This window comes from Augochlora pura, chromosome 1, assembly GCF_028453695.1.
Source record: "Augochlora pura isolate Apur16 chromosome 1, APUR_v2.2.1, whole genome shotgun sequence".
NCBI lineage: Eukaryota > Metazoa > Arthropoda > Insecta > Hymenoptera > Halictidae > Augochlora > Augochlora pura.
The window spans coordinates 11,262,586-11,282,323 of record NC_135772.1 but is presented as its reverse complement, the minus strand read 5'-3'; the positions used below and the strand labels follow the sequence as shown (position 1 = coordinate 11,282,323).

General features: G+C 40.3%; 1 protein-coding gene across 4 annotated transcripts in view; it reads right to left on the bottom strand.

The window, feature by feature from the left end:
* Positions 1-19,738, bottom strand: part of Sesn (Sestrin) — a 248,374-nt gene that overhangs the window by 191,525 nt on the left and 37,111 nt on the right. For 2 of the 4 annotated variants that reach the window (XM_078185892.1, XM_078185901.1), the window contains exons 2-4: positions 4,897-5,181; positions 3,691-4,164; positions 854-2,033 (exon numbers count right to left, since the gene is read on the bottom strand). In XM_078185892.1, the coding sequence (XP_078042018.1) occupies positions 854-2,033; positions 3,691-3,941 (1,431 nt within the window). In that variant the 5' untranslated portion in view covers positions 3,942-4,164; positions 4,897-5,181. Of the gene's footprint in view, positions 1-853; positions 2,034-3,690; positions 4,165-4,665; positions 4,769-4,896; positions 5,182-7,756; positions 7,774-19,738 lie in introns of those variants that run through there. The other 2 variants (XM_078185912.1, XM_078185921.1) reach the window with 2 other exon arrangements.

Sequence of the window (19,738 nt, the reverse complement as noted above, 5' to 3'; positions counted from 1 at the left end):
AAATATTATATTACGGACAGTAAATAGACAGTTAAAGCAACTTCATTAACGTAAACGTTGGCCCTTTCGGAATTAGAATCTATGAGAAAACTGCTACCAGAAAGAACTGTATATTGTGAGTACGCTATTTCCGATCTAACAAGAAGTAAAGATAGCTATTGCACAAAATTATACGTTCATTTATTTATGAGGAATTTTAGAAGAACTACCACCAGATCGTTTGCTGTTTCTATATGACTACTGCATGTATAAAATAAGTAAAAGCCTTTTTGATTAAAAAATGTTACTATAATTTCTCCTAAAATCATTTTCATAGCTTTGATATAGTTAATTTTTGTGAAACTAATTTTATTGAAACAGTTCGAAGAACTGACCTTCAATAATCGTAATCTGTAAAACATGTTGTCCAGATCACTTAAAGTACTTATAATTAGACTTTCAAAAGTTCTTAGCCATCGCTTGATGATTGTTAATTTACTAATGGAGTTAAGGTTTTTTTAGAGTTAATATTATAAATTACAAATATTCGGACATTACTTTTCTCTCTATGAAATAATTTAAACCAATAGCGTTGGATGCAGACCAGGTATACATTCGTGCAAACTTTGTTTCATTTCAGTTGTTATATTTACAAGCCAAATTATAATGAAAATAAAAAATAATTCATTATGGAGGCCGAACGAAGCACTAGATCATAGAACGACAGTTATGCTTTAAATTGTATATTGAATGATAAACATGAATGAAAAGTGTCCGAGAGACACAATATGTTTCGGAGCAAAACGAATTATTTGATCGGCAATGTTACGTTTAGTGTTAAAATGTTAACGAAACCAGGAATACAGGTACTAACCTTGACCATCTCCAGGATCTCGGCGCACTTGATTCTTACGTTCTGAAAGGGGCAGTTGACACTGAGCCTGAGTATGACCGGCAGATGCAGCGTGACCAGACTCAAGTACTTGTTGGCTTGGGCCTGCCTGGGCCCGTCGAGAGCGTTCCCGAGATTGAGCATCCTGCCGACGTCTCCGGGCGTGACATCCGGGCTCTCGAGGATTCTGCCGCTTTTTGAAGAGACATCCTCGTCCTGCGAGAGCGGTCTCTTGATCTGGCCAGCGCTGAACTTCCTCTCGTCGTTCTTCCGCAGATAGTCCTGCGGCTGCTCGGCACGCTGACGACGCTGATGATCATCGAGACACTCGTCATCGCACGGATAGATCTCGAAGTTCTCCAACTTCATGTCCTCGGCGCGGATGTCGTCCGGTTGTCTGTGATAAATATCGTTCGCGTTCTCGTTCTCAAACCCGTCCAGGGTGTTGAACACCACACCGTCGCGGTGCCTGATAGTGATCTCGGTCTCATCGAAAGAGACGTCCTCCGCGCTGTCGTAACACCTGCGATCGCGCGCCAACAGATCTCCCTTCGGCCGGGAGAAGTTCAAGTTCCTCCGGTCGAAGTTCGCCCCGTAGTTGTCGTCGAATTTCGGGCTCTTCCCGTAGATCCTAGTGTCAGAGTCCAGCTCGTCATCCTCCAGTTGCTTCTGTTTCGCTCCTTTCACTTTCACGTAGTTCTTCGTCCTGGACCTGTCCTCCAGGCAGACATCGTTCAGCCTCTCGTTGGAGGAGGACCCGATGTACTTTCTCTCGCTCTCGCTGCTCGAGCCGAAACGCGTCTCTGACGTGTCCTTGAACCTTTGGCACCTGTCTTGTGGCTCGATCTTGAAGCCTTTCCCCTCGTCGGACGACGTCGAGTGCCCGGACCTGTAGCTGTCCACGTCGTACCGTCTCCTATCGCTCGGGGTGCCGTAGCCGGTCTCGTTGACCAGCCGGCCGTCGACGCAGTCGAACGAGCCCGAGGGATACGACTCCGAGCACTCTAGACTGCTATCCTCCGGGAACACCGTGTTTTCGGTGACGCTCTGAGGGAAGAAACCCTCCGTCCTAAACGTATCCTGCAGCAACTGCTGCGGATGGAGGGGCTGCACGTTCTTCGGCGCGGATTTCGTCGGCGAACGCTCGATCCCCATGTCGTATCTTTACATAAAACGTAATGGAGTCCTCAGTTAGCTCCCTCATATGACGAGAATATTCCTAAGGATATATCCGGAATAGAATATATTCAGCTGTCCAGAGTGACCATTGTCCATTGTAACTAGCTTTAAAATTACAATAGTATTTGAGACGATTTAATAACAGGAAAATTTTTTCTAATACCGAAATTTGTTCACCAACAATCAATTGAATTTTAAAAAACTACACGTTCCTCATCAGTTCTGTTACACTTGACATTGATTGGAAGCAGATCCCTGAATTAGCTTTACAATGTTCTGCTACTTTCATGTCTTGCGGGACGTTGAATTTGTTAGTTACTGATATTTTTCTGGGTTTTGTTTTCAACTTTGCTATGTTTAGGATTGATATCCCTCGAGGTGTAGAATGGAATATAAGATTCAAAGTCACGAAAGTCAACGCTGTGCGAACATCTCGAGAGTCCCCTGAGTAGCCCCAGAAAACTTTCGCCATTTCGTAGATACCCGAATCGGGCCCGTTTATTACACGGTGCCTTTTCCTACACCGCACAGTCATATACAAAAAGACCTTCAACGAGAGCCGACCAATCATTGCATCAAGAAATAAATATTTTCTTTCCCACGAAACAAGCCACCTCGTTGCTCATAAATCATTACGTATTTACGATGTAGGATAGAGCAAGGTGTATACCGGTCGTCCACAAGCTGCCCGGGGATAGGGGAAAACCGATCACTAGTCGCTGAATTCCTCGGGCACTAAATAAACGAATCGTTAAAGAGAATATAGAGAGAGAGCGAGGATTCTCTCGGCAACGTTCATGCATAGTATAATCCTTGAAATCGCATGATAAATGCATTGGCTTTTCCCCCGGAATGTTAAAAACGTATCGATAGTGATAATAGAGAAATTCTGTCTACAGGTATCGTGAAAGATATAGCAAACGAGTTATAGACTGTTATAAAAACTAAAAAGTTATCCATGGGCTGTTCCAGGTCGAGTTAACTGTCTGCGAACTTTCCATATTTACGATCAAAATGATTAAATGAAATATAAAACCGTAAAAAGATTAAGAATTTTAAAATATCATTGAATTGTGCACTTTCTCTTAGTATTGATTAATTATAGTAATTACAATAATTATTATTGAGTACGGAAATAAATTTTTACTTAATTTCTGTTCCTTAGAAACGATGAGATTTTATATCTCATAAGTATGCACAGCCCAATGAGCATAATTATAAGAGGAAGTTCCAATCGTCAATGGAAGATTCAATCATGGTCACGTTTTTCAATGTCTTCTGCAATGTCAAGTACAGTAAAATTCTGTTTACATGAACTGTATTTTAATAGTACCTGGCTAACAACTTAACTCTACCCTAAACTGAATCCTTTGATATGAACTCATATCAAATGTACGAAAAATTATAATCAATGATGGAAAACAGTTTGGCTACTATTATTATGAACTAACTTGTTGCGTGGACCTACTTATACCCCTTGTAGACACTTCTATGCTTTAGGAATCTCTTCCACAAAATTATGCCATAACAAATTTTGGAATATCTTCGAGAACTATTGTGCGTGACTTTTGAAACATCAAGATAGGTGGTAACAGTGTATATTGTCGGAAGAAGCCGCGTTTCTAGGCAGCGACACTCACCTGCCATCCTGGCTCTTGAACTTTCCCCCAACGGTCTCGGCGTCCTCCATCTCGCCGGCGTCATCCCAATGATTCGGACTCCCAACCCCACCGAGCCATCCCTCGACGGTGTTCCGGGCCGCCGCCAAGGCGATGTTCCTGGCAGTCTCATCTCTAGCGCATAAAGGCGCTAAAAATCTGCTAACGATCTCGACCTCGTCGCCCTTTGTGGAGGTGCCGCTTCCCGTGGTACTGTTCGGATCCCTGTACATCTCGTTTCACTTTTCGCCTCGATATTCCTCTTTTATATTTCACTCGTTTCTACGTTTAATTAACCCTCGACTGGGCCCGGCGTCCTCCGTCGATACCACTGTGCCTCGGCAGCTTTGCCTCTCGGTGAGATTTTACGGAAACTAGCCGTTGCGTTGCGAACCCAGTGGCACGTGGAAGTCCTTTCCTTACGAATTGAACCGGCTCTCGGATACAACAATAAAACTGGAAATACAAAGGGATCGTTTATTACACTACGATTACTTTCACAACTGTATTGCTTAGGACTTCTTCGTCTTTAATAATTTCCCTGAATTCGTTCTAAAGACGTTTATATTTGGTGGATTATGTATGAAATCTTTATCGCGAGTCCAACTTGTCGCTATAGAACTGGGGGTTAACCATTGACTCGATTGAAAATTAAATAGTTGAACTTGTTAAAATTAAAAATTGATTTGTTGAATTCCGCCGAAATTGTTTTATTTAAATTACATCATGAAGTGAAACCTTCGCAAAAAAATTATACAGATCGGAAGGGACCCCGGTCAACAAGATCGCCTTGTGATATGCCTCTAATCCCGACGCGTTCAACGAATCGCTTCGCATCGATCGATTGTACTACGGTTGATCAAGTTTTACGTGCATTCGCCGGTTTTCGTTCGGTAGGCGGATCGATCCAGGAACAAAGGGTACAGAGGAAAAAAGGAGAGGACCGCGAGTACGAACCCCGCGTAATGACGGTCGTTTCGTCGCGTTTCGCCGTGAGAATCGCTAGTAAAACCCGTTTCTTGCGGATTTTACTGTCGGCGCGCTTCAGCAACCGTTCCAGGGCGATAGAAAGTAGGCTGTGTCGACTGTCGAACTATCGCTTGGCGATCTAGCGACTTCGTACCCGGGGGGTCATACGACGACGGATCGATGAAAAAAGAAAGCTGGGTGCGATCGTGGCGGGCGAACCTTCGAAAGAAAATCGATCGATCGGGAACTCCTCGCGCTGCTTCAAGAAACCGATCGATCGCGTAGACAGTCCAACGGTTGTTTCCTCTCGTCCCCTGTCGTATACTAGCCGGGTGTTTGCTGTTCGCGGGTGTTGTTGCTGTTTGACTTAACGGCAACGTGTTACATTGTTCATTACATCGTAACGCAGGCTCCTCGCTGGTGAGTTCTCGGAACGTGCTTCCAGTTGAGGTGGGCTGTCCTTGGTTTCGCGGGGTTCGCTATAGTCGATAATCCATAGGACGTCTGCAACAAATGGAAGTAGCGCATTGAGAACGGCGCCAACCGGAATAAAGCTGGAATTTGGTAAATCGGAAATAGCGCAGCGGATCGCTGAATAGAAGAAGTGTTAAAGTTCGAATGGCGCTTTGAATTGAATATTCGGGTACTTCTCAAGTGTTAAATCCTTGGTTCACTCACAGCGAATAGGAATTTTAGTGACTTTCGACTGTAAAAGGTATTGTGTACGAGTACAATAATATGGAGGTACATGTGTATAATAAAGGGAGATTTGTTTAAAGTAAAATTAAGGTTGGGGATATAAAATCTGTGCATTAAAGTATTAAATAAAGAGAAATGAAAGTATTTTGTGAAATGAAAAGATGTTCATACGTGTATGCAGACTTTGGAAACCAAGTACACGTGTAATAATCGTCTACTTGACCACTGTGACTATGGCTAGCCAAAAACTCACATTTTTGGTTCCAGAACAATACTTATATTATACTACAATGGAATATTACCATGCCAATAGCTTAGAATTTAAAAGTTTCATCGACAAAGAGGTCTAGTTTCGTAGAACGCAGCAAATATATTCCAACAACAACTTAAGTGTATATATACACGCTTTATCATAAAATACGAACGCTTTAGATACAATGTACAATGACCGCTAAAATCACTAGCATAAATGCAACCAAATGTTGCTTCGCCAAATGCGTAAAATATCACACCGCGCGGGAAGACGCGGAAATGCAGTGCAAACGCCGCCATTATCGATCCTTCGCTTATTGAATTTCCATTTGGCCCAAGCTTTGAATCGATCGACTTAATATTGCTCGCTAGCAATGTAACTGAAAGCTAATAGGTGAAGCACTACTTGACGGTGGCGCGGCGAACGGATTATCGCCGATCGAACATTACGCAACGAACAATCGAGAGCCGGTAACGGTGTTCTGAACTTTAGGCTCGCTGCACACGTATGCATTTTTTTTTAACGTACTTCGCACATTAGCGATAAAAAATGTTTTTTTAAGCATTTTAAGCCTTGTGCTTCCTTGCTCGACGTGTCCTAAATCATTTTCATATTATGTATAATGCTACGTTAGAGAAAAAGTTGTGGTAGTCACAGTTGCTGAAGGTATAGCTCGAATTGTAAGTAGATTCAAGACTTGAAGTAAGATATGAACCATGACGTCCAATCGAATCATTTCGACTGCTTCTGAAAATATCAAGTAGTGCTCATCAAAATGTTCCCCGTGAGTTAAAGATGTTGTAATTAAGATCGTCATGTTAAATTTTATGTTCTGCTTATATAATTAAGTTAAAAGCAACGCTTATGTCACAAGTGTCTGCTAGTATTTTTCGCTTGCATCTTGACATAAGTTTTGTAAAAACCAAAATACCGAAATACTGGTATGACATCGTATCGATCAAACAAAGGAGAGCATGGAAGCACTGCGATCATCGGTCGCGCTGTTACGATACGATCGATTATTGACGTTGTAGTTAAACCTAGGGCTCATACCAGTAATATAACGAAAAATATTTCGGTATCTTTATTGGTATGAATGTCTCATATCAGTATATTTATTTCGGTATTTTTATCAATATAGTCGCATATCGGTATTAAAATCGATTTTCCAAATAACGGTTAGGTCACGACAATATAAAAAGAAATATGTATCAGTATAATACCTAACAAAGCTGAGAATTGTCATAATAAATTCAGAATTTTTCCGCAGTCGTAGTCCAAAGTTAAATTGTTTCTTTTGACACCGGTCTATTGTATAACGGTGTCGTTACAAGGAAACCCAGATGTTTGATGAAACTTTGCATAAATCTCCAATACTAAACATACTATACCGGTTGAAATGACCGCATTTACATTTTCTATTTTGAAGTTGTTGAGGCTGTAAAGACTCTCTCGTGCCCATTTTCTACTTCAAGAGAGAAATTTACTTCTTTCATCCGAACTGTTTTTCTACGTAAGAATTTATAAATCGTAAACTACAAAGGTTACATAAAAACAGTGCAATTGAAATCTATATATAATTTTGAAGCCCACAAATGTCTGTGAAATATTTTCTTATCTTCATAAAAATGATCTTTGTTAAGTACTCTTCGCATAGATTTATTATACTCAAAAATACCGTGTGACATTTATTTGAACTATTTTTAGATATCATTTGTCATACAAACTAGGTTGAATCACACAAATTATTTCCTAAACATTCTGATCTCTTGTGAGTATTAATAAAATTAAAAAATTGTAATGGATGAGCATAAATTAATTTTTAAAAAAGAAATTTTAAAGAATTCCCGAGTGACTCTGTGACTCGGCTGTAGAAATGTTAATAGTATAACTACGATATACTTTTTTAATAGAGTCATTATAACTCAGTTTATTAATAATATAGGTATGATAATTTTTGATAATGATATAATTATGATACATTGTTTTAAAAAACTGCGCCGAATCGATTTTTATAATTCAAATATTCGCGAAGTTACGTGCACATGACTCCGGCCGACAATGTTGAAGTAAAACGATGGCCACGAACGAAATACATTTAAATTCTTAGGTGGGTCAAATCAACACCTGTGCAAAGTTTCATAAAGATTGGTGCTTATCAGTCACCGGATTGCCCTTGTAAGTCGGATCTTCCCTTGAACTGCGACCAGAGACCGATTTCCGCCGCGTTCCGGATCGACGCTCGTTTCTCATCGGCGTTGATCGATTCAGCTTCCGCCTTGCAGCGCCGCACCGGGCGGAACCGAAGCACGGAAAAGTTCGATTGGCCCTGGAGCACTGCCTCCGTCTACGAATAGAAACGGACCATTATCGGGCCGCTTACGCAATTAGCCGATGTCAGGCTGCGGCAGTCTTCTCATTGATTGATCGACCCCCGCGAGAGAAGGCCTAGGTCAAGGCTGCCAGGGTCAGGAAATAAGAGGGGTCGCGTGAACGCTGCAACTTATCGAGTCAAGGAACGACGCGGGACGGGAGGGGGGTGGGTGGCTGGGAACAGGGCTCGGGGAGCCGAGAGGGGAGCAAAGGAGGCTCAGCCATCCAGTATCTTGAAGAGGATAAAACGGGGTGCATTCGCACACTCGAACGAGGCAGGCATCGATTTCTCTTGATGTCACGCTGAGTTTTACCAGTTGTCGAACCGTCGCACCGAGCAACGAACTAAAGTGCCATATTTCGGTACTCTGAGACCCATACCTAACTATGACGAAGTTACGAATTTTATTCAACCCTCATTCGTTCCTGGCGTCAATTTTGCATTATTTTCAAGGTTCAGGGTATATTATACTGACATTTTTAGAAAAATTGTTTTCAGATATCATAACTGTAATTTTTTTGACATGAAGTATATGTATCTATTAAGATTAATGCAAAAAAACATGTAACATAAAAATGCAGCAATATTTGTTAGAAAAATAATTGTTACAATTGTTAAATTGCCACGCAGAAATTTCACGAGCAGAAGAAAACATATCGCTTCCTTTTCTTTTTATCGAAAAGTCTCTAAAAGCTATTAGATACAATTTCGAAAGACCTTTGAATGGAAACAATAACAAGTGAGAGAAAACTTAGCAAAAATAAAGGACTAAATGAATGCAGTACGCAAACGCAAATATAAATAGTGAACGTTGCAGCAAGTGTGAAAAAATGTTTGAACGGAACATCGTTTTATTCTATAAGAACATGTTTGTCATTTTTTCTAGTAAAATATTTAGTAAAAGAAATTGTTTGCCTGTTATTATATCGATTTTTACCATACCGCCAATTTAACACACGAGAATTGTTTCTGCATTGTTTCCCGGAAACGGGTAATGCAAAACAATTTTATTTATTCAGACCTTTTGACACGTAATAGTTTATTTGTTCCCCTATAATTTTGTACAGTTTTATTTATACCTATCCTCTGCTGCACTTATTTATTCATCCTAAACTAACTGGTATTCGATATATGCTGCACTTCCTCTGCATATGCATAGTAATTATACATATAAATTGTTTAAAAGTTAGATGACAAAGAAAAGATGTTGTCGCTTATACTCATCTTATGAGAATGTCAATATATTATCGAAGAGCTACTACATTCGTTAATAATGCCACTAGCAAAAGAATGTTTTCCAATAATCAATACAATAAGAGGTAAAGTAATTTGAAGAAGCCAACAATAAAGTTTAGTTAGTACCGAGTTGTCTTTTTATTGATTTCTATCCGATGAATTATAAATTTGATTTTCCTTAACAATGTTTATATGATTGGAACTACATAGGTACGTTAAGCTTGGTAAATAGCGATAAATAAATTAAGTTGCAGATGGATCACGGGTACGAATCTCACAGTGTATAAAGATATAATTATATCCACCGAGGGGGGCATAAGAAATAGAAACATCGATCTCGGGTATATATGAACAGGCAGAAGCAAAAAGGACATTAATAAATACTTATTTTACGCCAAGCAATTTCCTTAATAACCATAAACAGTGACGTTATCCGGGGAGCGCGATTGCCGCGGTATCGGTGAAGATGGTGCCGTAAAGTCTCGCGTAAAATTGAAAACTGTGACGATAATAACGAGCGTTCGCTGCATGAAATTATATAAAACACACGCGATAAAGCGAGCGAGGAAAACAAGAAAATAATTGTGGTGTAATGTTATTTACAATTACGAGCGAACGCCGAGGCTGCCGATACACGCTTCCCGCAAATCTAATCTGCGGCGTAATAAAAATTAATAGACCGTGGGCAGAACGGTAACAAATGAAAGAAAACAAGGGGGGCCGGCAATAATTATGTTAACAGATCCGCGAAGGCAAGGTGTATGGTCCGAAAGAAGCAACATTCCCCGTGTCAACTATTTTTCCGCAGATGAGACGCGCCACGCAGTGTTACAACAAAGCGCGATTGCGCAAATGTTTGCTCTCCGCCGGTGCCATTAGACGGCAATAAAGAGCTCCCGAGTGGAAAGAATTCGATCCCACGCGCGCCGAAACACGCCTGTAACATTTTCTTGTTGCGTAAACGTAGAAAACGCCCGTGGCCGCTCGTTTTCTCAGTAAACCGCCGCGGAAATCTCCAACGACGAATAATGCCCGTTTGTTTCGGCCCCTCAATGATCCAGGTGACCTTTTTCAAACAAGGATCGAGTGGGTTAGAATCATAGTGGCGTAAGTCACATTTTCGTAAATGTTAATTTACAGTGGTGTGGATAATTATAGATTCAAAGTATCTTCTACTGTAAGTTCGAATAGTGAAAAATATGAAAATTATTCCCAGAACTAGATAGATTTCTAAAATATATTTTTATATTCCATTATTTCTGACATAGAAATCTCTTGTATAAATATTACTTAAAATGTGAAAATTACTTCGAATTTATAATTATTCACACTAATGTATCTTTTAAAATGTGATCTATAACCAAAATATCGAAAAGACAAATGGAATATATTGTAAAGTTACTACAAATTAGCTGTAAATTATCTTGACTATTTTGAGCAGTGAACAGCTACACATGTCGCTAAACAATAGCTGTTTCACACAATGAGGAAAAGATGACTTGCATCACTGCAATGCTGTCCCGCTCAGTTGGTCATCGACTATCCACACGCAAGTCAGAACTATAGCATCGATGGCTAATCACCGTCGGCGCGCTTGCCATTTTTTAATAACACGTTGCAACGTACATTGCGTTGCATGCTAGCTACGCCCGCCAAGTTTAGTGTTCGCGCAATGCTCACGGTGAACGACAAATGCGGTGACACGATGCGACGGCCGTTGACATATCGTCACAGACTGATAGGTGTTGGCTATAACGTGTGCTTGCTATATTACTGCAAAGCTAATTGTCTCAGAGACTAATCGAGATTTCAATATGTTCTTTGCGAAAATGAAGTGATACAAGGGATGCGACATGAGAAACGCATGAGAAACAAATCTATGTTTTCGTTTATCGATGAAATGGCCTACTTCGAGATAAGTACGGTGACCTGGCGAAAGTTGAGAACGACCAATAATTTGCATAATTTTGAAATTGTCAACTGATTGCCAAATACAGGAATGATGAAGAAACTTTGCTGTGTCAGTTTGAAGTTGGGTGGAACGATTTCATCGAAATCGCTGACAGGGATTCGACACTGTTCTGATTGATAACAATTTATCGAAATTAAATTCGACCGATGGATGACCTGTATGAATTGACAAAAGTATTTAAATCATTACTATATTTTAAATTTAACTGTTATCGGTCGAAAGAGTTTCCAACGAAACCGTAATGCTTCATTGTTTATAATCTGATAATCGGGTATGCCGGGTATGGGTGTAGTACTACCCTTGCTAGAAAGGTGACATAATTTCTGTCAAAGGGCAAAGGAGTATTCCGCCCGCTCCGAGTGATTTGTACGACCGTAATAAACGTAATAACTTAGTCGATAATAATCAAAAATCTGTAATGAAAATAAAATAGAAGAGGCTAGGAGGAGACCACGGGGAGCGAGACAGTGACGGGATTCAGGAAGCGTTGTATTTTTACGGTGTATCGATCCTACACTTTTCTCTGTGCCTTGTTTCCGGCAAGGTATATGTAACTGCAAGTTCCAATAATTTTCGAAGTTCCTGAATTTTATTAATTTGTGTTAAATTAATCCCGCACTAGCCGTTGTTCGTAAGGCCACCTGTATTTGATTACCTCTTTTCAGTTTCCCAACTTGCAATGAACTAAAAACCAGAAGTGTAATTTCCGCGTTACATATCTCGTTCGAATGGTTTGTCAGCATTTATCGATGCGAAAAACATTTTTCATAGTCTCTCGGATAGTGAAATCAACACAGCAATCACTGTGCGTCGAACAGGACGTCCGTCAAAATCGACGTTTGCCACAATATCCGTTATTTCAATGCACTTGGCACTGCATTTTAAATTGACGAGAGCTGCTCGCAAAACGGACAGGCAAAACTTTGTTCTCGCTCTCTTAACCATGGAATTGTTTAGCGGGCAACTTCCGAAGGGAAAAACACGGTAACGGACACGAAAAAGATAAATAGAAAAGACGAGAGAGAGAGAAGAAGTCGGAGAGGATAGAAAGAATTCGATAGTCGTGACGGCGATGCGCGAGTAGCGCAAGTAGCGCGACAAGCGGTGTTACGCACTCGCAATAACAGCGTGCAATAACGGTAAGTTTATCGCCCGAAGGAACAAAAGAAACCAGCGAAAAAGGAAAGCGGAAGAAGAAAGGACGCGGCACAGCATTTCAGCGTTTTCAGCGTTTCTTCACGGCGATCTCCGGAGCAATCTAAATATTTATAATTCCCCAAAGCCTAACCCTTCCTGCCGGTTCGCGCTGTCATGAATTATTAATGTCATGCCGTGCTACCATATGCCGGTGCACGTTGCCGTGCATTCCTGATACGTGTACTTTGTCTCCGGAATGGAAGGATGGTCAGGGCCTCGCGTGCCCGACACCCGAAATAATTCAATAAAATCGAGATAAATCGAACCGGTTTTGTTGGCCGATCGTTTTGCTCGCGCGCGTTCGCAGATTTACGAAACTGAATGGAACGTTCGGAGCACGGATTAGAGCGCCCTTTATGTTTCGAGTTTGTAGTTTTCCTAGTTTTATCCTCTCAAATACTGACATTCAGTGGGTAAAATTTGAAAGCGATTGGACAACGGGAACCCGTTCTACAATTGAATGTTTGATTAGAAGACAATGCCTTGGATGAATAATGATGAGCTTTGTGTTACTTTTAAAAACATATACAAAGGCTACGAATTCGATTTACCACTAAATAGAGTGCATGATACACAATCTGAGACGGAGGAATAAATCGAAGTAGGATACATCAATCTCGATAAAATTTATTACAAACAAATCTCGTATTTCTTTATATCGAGCATTATTCACATTGCAAGTGTGAAGATATAAAACTTACTTTCTTCCCTATACTTTAAGAACTGTTTTCACCTTCTAGCCGTCTGTAGCTAGGAACTTGGATCACTTTTAGATCGTTCGGAAATGCTAAGAAATGCAAATTGATTTCTGGCGAAATTCGTAAAATTACAAGATTTTCAGGAGAGAAACTCATTTTTGTAAGGCGAACGATGAGAGTAGCTTAGCAGAATTACAAATACAAATTTAAATATGTTACGACAGACTTATCAATTTGCATCGATTTCAGCTAATTTTACTCGATCTTGCTAAAAGAAACTTTCCACAAGATGCATCAGCAGAGCTGCATAATACGCTAACGAAAATTTCCATAACGTTGCTTGATATACATGACTTTGGAAAAATTCTTCGGTGGCACAAGAATATTGTAAATCACAGCGAGTATATCGATTAGTAATTGTAACAATAGTTTATCATTTGCGACATCGGCGAGCTTTGAAATTGGAGAAATTAGATTCTTGAAAAATATTTTACAAACTGTTTGCTTTGCTAAAGATAAGTACGTCGAAAATTTGAAAATTCCGAAGATTTTAAACAAATGTAACGCTTTAATTGTAAAGCGAAAATATGGAAACAGATTATTCCTTTCGTTTAGAATAGAAATTATAAACATTAAGTGTACAAATTATGCACTGCAAAATAGAAACGAGTTTTCGAGTATACATGAATTTGTATTCATACAATTCTTTCGTTACATAATAAAATAGGAATGTTGTGCAGTTTGAAAATATTTATATTCGAAACTCTCGACTAAAGATATAGTGGTGACGGCCGGACTCTACGAGTGCACTTAAACGAGGCAAGCTAAAATAGACAACAATAGGCGTCATCAATGAAACTCACTGTACATTAAGATAACCAAGAAAACCCAACTCGACTGTGCTATTGAATAGCCGCAATCTGGCGCTGATACAGTTATCAACCCGCTTAATATCTTGCAGTTAAAGAAGCGAATTATGCAATGCTAATTAGTATCTACAAATTGGCGTTTTAATTATTCCCGATAAGGCGAGATACGCCAGCTCCGCTCGAGTTTCGATGCATGTTCCGATTCTGCGGCAGATGTCCGATAATTATTTGTATTAATGGACGTTTCGGCATCACCGTCACGGGTAATTACCGACAACGCCGCCGCGCCGAATGAAATTATCATCGATGACCGTGGAATCTCAGCGAGTTGTTGAGTTGGTCGTGATGCAACGAGAAAATCCAATTTCTCTGATCGCATATTTATAAACTGGCCGACTGATACGGAGAGGTTTCGACACGGTGCAACGTGTTGCGCTCGATCCGTGCACTCGTCGCCGTAACAGCACACCTTGAACGTCCACGATAGCACAATCAACGAGCCACGGAGCCGGACGGGCTGTAATTCGCCATCATTAAAACGAACGAAATTTTACAAATTACGATAGCGTGATCGCCTCGACCCAAAATTCAACGTGCGCGGCTCGACGCGTCGCGTCGGTGCCGATCGAACGTCGATGCAACGTTCAGCTGTGGGAACCTCGCTGCACTCGTCATTCCGCCCGGAGTCCGCCTCGAATTGAAATTAATTCGATCCCGCTGCATTTGCGTGCGGGCCATTACTTTGTTACAGGATGATTGAAAACTGCCGATCAAACGTGGAGCGGCAGCGATCGTGCAATTTCGTCTCCGCAATGACACTCGTGAATTCAAAAATTCGTGGCCACGTTCATTTCCGAAAAAAAACGGTGCCTCCCATCGTTACGCTGACTTATTCCTCCAATACGTAATTTAATCACGCTACCCTGCAATCGAAAGAACGACTACGAGGTATACATGTATGAACCTTGCGTCACGTACAAACTACAAACTTCAAAAATTACACATTCGAGGCAAGAAAAAAGTCAGTCAGGAGATATGCAAATAAAATTATGTGTTGCAGAGTATCATGGTTAAACGGAAACGTGTTAATTAGGAATGGTTTAGCGGCAATTGATATATGTTTGAACGGTCGTTAACACTAGAACTACCGACGATTGAGGTATACCTACTGCTACCGGAGGGGTCAAAATGACTTGTTTCTTAAATTACCAAGACATTTAAGAAAAGACAGCAATTTTTAGTATTTATATATTTTTTATTTTTATGGACAAAAATTGAATATAACCTGAATAATAATAGTAATAGAATAGCAAAAATGTATAAAATACTTATGCATAAAATGATCGACTGAAAGTAATCTGAGGAAACTTGCCTGCAATAAATACTGCAAGTAATGACCAAGTCAAACAGTGTAAGTCGTAGGAAAAACATTTTTTGGTTGTTGACATATCTTTGAGTTTGAAATATTTTCTTTTACGACTAAAGGTCGTGTCACAAGTAACGTGTCACAATAATTTCCACGATACAACAGAACAGTACCGAAAACCTATGTTCCGTGAGGGGGGGATCAAAATGACTAATCTCCGTATACGTAGGTATACTGCATACAAAACAACAAAATGATAAAAAAAAACATAACAGTTTTACAGAATTAATTATTTGTATATCTTAGAAAAAGTCGTGCAAAATTTTCTGAAACAAAGTGCAACTGAAATGAGTTGTTATTTAAAAACTGTCAAACAAGTCATTTTGACCGCCCCTGGTAATTCTAGTGTTAAGAAATCATTGGAGGAATCTAGAGCTATTCAATTCGCTGGCGCTCATTTCCGAATAGGCGTATTGCGAATAATTACAGCTCCAGCTGGGTTCCAAGAAGAATGCGCAATGAGCTCATATTGTGGGACGATGTGTGTACACAGGTTGCGCGAGTCGCACGAATCAGAAAAGCGATTATCAGCGATCTGATTAGCTGAATAATCAAAGCGGCTGCTCGGGAAGCGGGTGTGTAATCCAGTTTCCAAGAGCAGCCCCGTATATATCGTATGCGCGTGTATCCTGCGGACTCACCTGTGGATATTCGAACGAAAGGCGCGTCCGTGTATCGGCCGGTGGGATCGATTCGGCGATAACGGTGCACGACAAAAAGCTCGCTAAGTGCGAGGCGTCGTTACGCCTGCTCGGCTCGATGGTTAGCGCAAATTGCAAAAGAACCGAGCCGGCGTTACGACCTTGCGACACGCGAGAGAGAACCGACGATAATACTCGTCACGGGACACCGGAACGGCGAACGCTACGAGAACCGAGTCCACTGACTCGATCACCGCGAACCCGACACCGATCGACCGATTCTAATTAATCCCCTAACCGCGTTCGCTGTCGAACCAACAACTGTCGAAATTCCGCGAGATCCAGTGATTTATTTGACACATTGCATACCGATGCTTGTCCATCTTTATTGCACATTACAGCAGTCCTCAGCTGTAAAGGGCAAACGTGTTTTTGGTCTGATCACTCTAAATTGTGACACAAGGGAGATTATCCAAATCTCCAACTAGTTTAGAAAAACTAATCATTGGAAGTTATACACGGTGTCCGATCTCCTATTGACTAATACTCGTACAGCTGTAATTAGCTCGACTTTGATAATCATAAAAAAATGTAGAACAAAACTGTCACAAGTAACTCTGAAAATAGCTTTGGACGAACTTTTCTCGTGAATTTCGTTTACTTTTTTGGAATATATATGCAAGTTAGAATATTTATGCATGAATACCTTTCCCAAAATTACCCGATTCGTTCTGATTTTTATATACAGGATCTCCTAAAATTATGCTTTCTTTTACTTTTTCTTTCACAAAAATTCTATGAATCACCAACAGCTAAAATCCATGGTAACGATATTTTAGAAACCATAGGAAACATTTTTCTTTACAACTTTGCATATTTGCTTCCAAGACGAAGATTTAGGACCTAACGGAACCCGATAGTCAGTCTACACGCTGTAGTTTAATAAAGTAGTCGAAAGTTGTTCCAGTAAATAACGCTTTGTCGTTTACGAACCATTCGAATACATTGTGCGGTTTCACTACAATATTCTGAAAATTTTATGATATTATACCAACTGTTTACCAACCAATTATAAACTGACAGGTAGTGGAAGCTGCTGAAATTTCACCTCGAGTAACGTTTCACTTGGGCTTCCGAACAGTGTAGACTGCGGACGCATTTAATGAAAAAGCGTGAAATCATCAGATGACCGCAAAGTGTCAGCATTCGAAGAAATACGAACCATTAAAGTTCTATGCACGTCATTCAAAATTAGATCGGTAAGCACGATAGCGATCAAACCTTTTCTCCGTACTGCTAACAATGTATATATTTCCATTACTGGGAACACAAATTGCGATGATTCATTTGTCGTCGAATGAATCAGCGTATCCGAGCCATTCGATAAATGCTAGCAAGTCATCGGAAATAAATCGGAAATTATTTCCAGAAAATTTCAAATTAATCAGCCGTTAATTTATTGAAGTAGTAATCGATCACAAATTACTTTATTGGTATACTTTGAATCAATTTTTACGTAACGTTAAATTTTCAAGAGGTATATAAATATTATACTATATTATACTGATATATATAATACACTTTTTTATATTATATAATACATTTTCTTTTTATATTATATAATATACATTTAGTATCCATACCAAATCTACTAAAAATAAATGTCATTCACTTCTTTTCGTATCGAAATCTATAAAATCTTCTGTTATCAAAATTTCAAAATTGGAACTGATAATCTTAGTGTTAATAAAAATCTTATTCTATCAAAGGTTCTACCGTAAACGAAAACTGTACAGGATGTAAAAATATTGTACAAATATATCTTTCTTTATGGTTGGCTGATAAATTTGCTTATGGTTACTAATTCGAAAAAGTGTTATAAATATGAAACACAGTGTGCTTTCGGAACGCATTATTATAGTGTCCCGGGCGGTATCGAACGATTCGCAGCAGTCGTTCCACCCAAACACCGCAATGTTGTCTCGATCGTGCGGAGGATCTACTGGGATGGATCGCCGGTTATTGATCAGCAAGGCATGATTCGTGTAATGAAGAATCGATCAGAAACGGTAACCAGATTCCTAATAATTTACTTAACGACCTCGCCCTGTGCTTTCTGCCTGGCCCATATCGTACGTCGGAGAAACTCGATAATTCGTTGTTGCTTCGATTGCTCCTCGAGATCCCGGCGTTCGCGTAACACTTGTTGAACGCGGCCGATTTGATGTGTTTTACCGTCGCGAACCGATTTAGCGTGCCGCAATCTTTGGTCTTGCGACCGAGCCGTTATCGTTATGCCACCTCTCTAGTTGGTCACCAAACTTCACTATTATCTGCATCTGATAGCAGACACGGATGATTTTCATAGATCTCAATGAAACAGGAAAATTTCAATTAAGTGTCAGGAACTTGATAGTCAAATAATTATATTTATACTATGTATCAAATCAAAATACTGTTGCCTAAAAATATACAAAAGTTGTATTTTTTACATGTTAATTTAAAATGAAAATATATAACTATATCTAAAAGCATTATTCCGAACATTAATGTATTACGGATGTCCAACCGAAACCACCCGACATTTCCCGAGCCCGACCGAGTCCGATAAATCGGGTACCCGCACATCTCTAATTTCCGTACAATCTCTACACGAAATGTTATTATCAGTTAATACTGTCGTCGATTAAAGTCGTCGCCTGTTAAAGTTGGAGTTGTCGGTGAAGTCTGGAGTCGGTGAAATACTGTCGATGAAAACTGTGTCGAAAAAGTAGTTTGCGTCGGTGAAATCCACGAGACCCGTTAAATAAATAACGAAAACAAATGCTCGCAGATGTTTTTCTAGAAAGCGAAGTTTATCGCCCAAGCCCTTCCTGCATCCGATAGTAGAAATCCGTGGCCTTATCGTCGCAAAGTTACAGTCGCATCAACACCGGGGGAATCGTGTAAGCACGTTGCCGCAGAAATTTACGGCGCGTCCTAACGTATCTGCCTTCTTCCCACTTTTCATTAACCCGAAATTACATTCGCGGTCGCTGAGCTAAACATACGGTATCCTCGCACGCAATACTTGTTGAGTGTTGTGTATTCCCATGTCGAGGGACGACGGTGTGCAGGGGGGCAGGGATGAGCGGGACGAGGGGGAAAGGCAGAATTTCACGGATTTAACGTCGCTGACCACCGAGGCTTGCCGGGACGTGCGGTAAATGCAGCGGGCGTCGCTCGAACGAGCCCGGCATAAGAAGAGGAACGGGACCCAAAAATAATGTACTTAATATCGGCCGTCTTCCATTTTCCAGCCCTTCGCGACCAACCGTACGAATGTACAGATACTAATGGACCGTACAGCATCGTAACCATAAGGTGTCCAAGTTGCATGTACTCGGTGACCGAGAAGTGATAGCCATCATATGGGACTGGGAATAATTCTCCGAAACGTGATCGATGTACGTTATCAAAAGCAAAATCGTTTGCGCTAGTGTATGGGCCCCAATTACCAAAGTTGTCCGGAATACCGTTACTTTTATTTATTACAACGATATAAATATATATATACAGGGTGTATCAAAATTATTATAACTCACAGAAATGAGGGGTTCCTGAGGTTATATAAATATATATTACATTATATTATGTTAACAGAATAAAACCATTCAAATACACCAGCAGCTGACTGTAAATTCTAAGAAAATTATT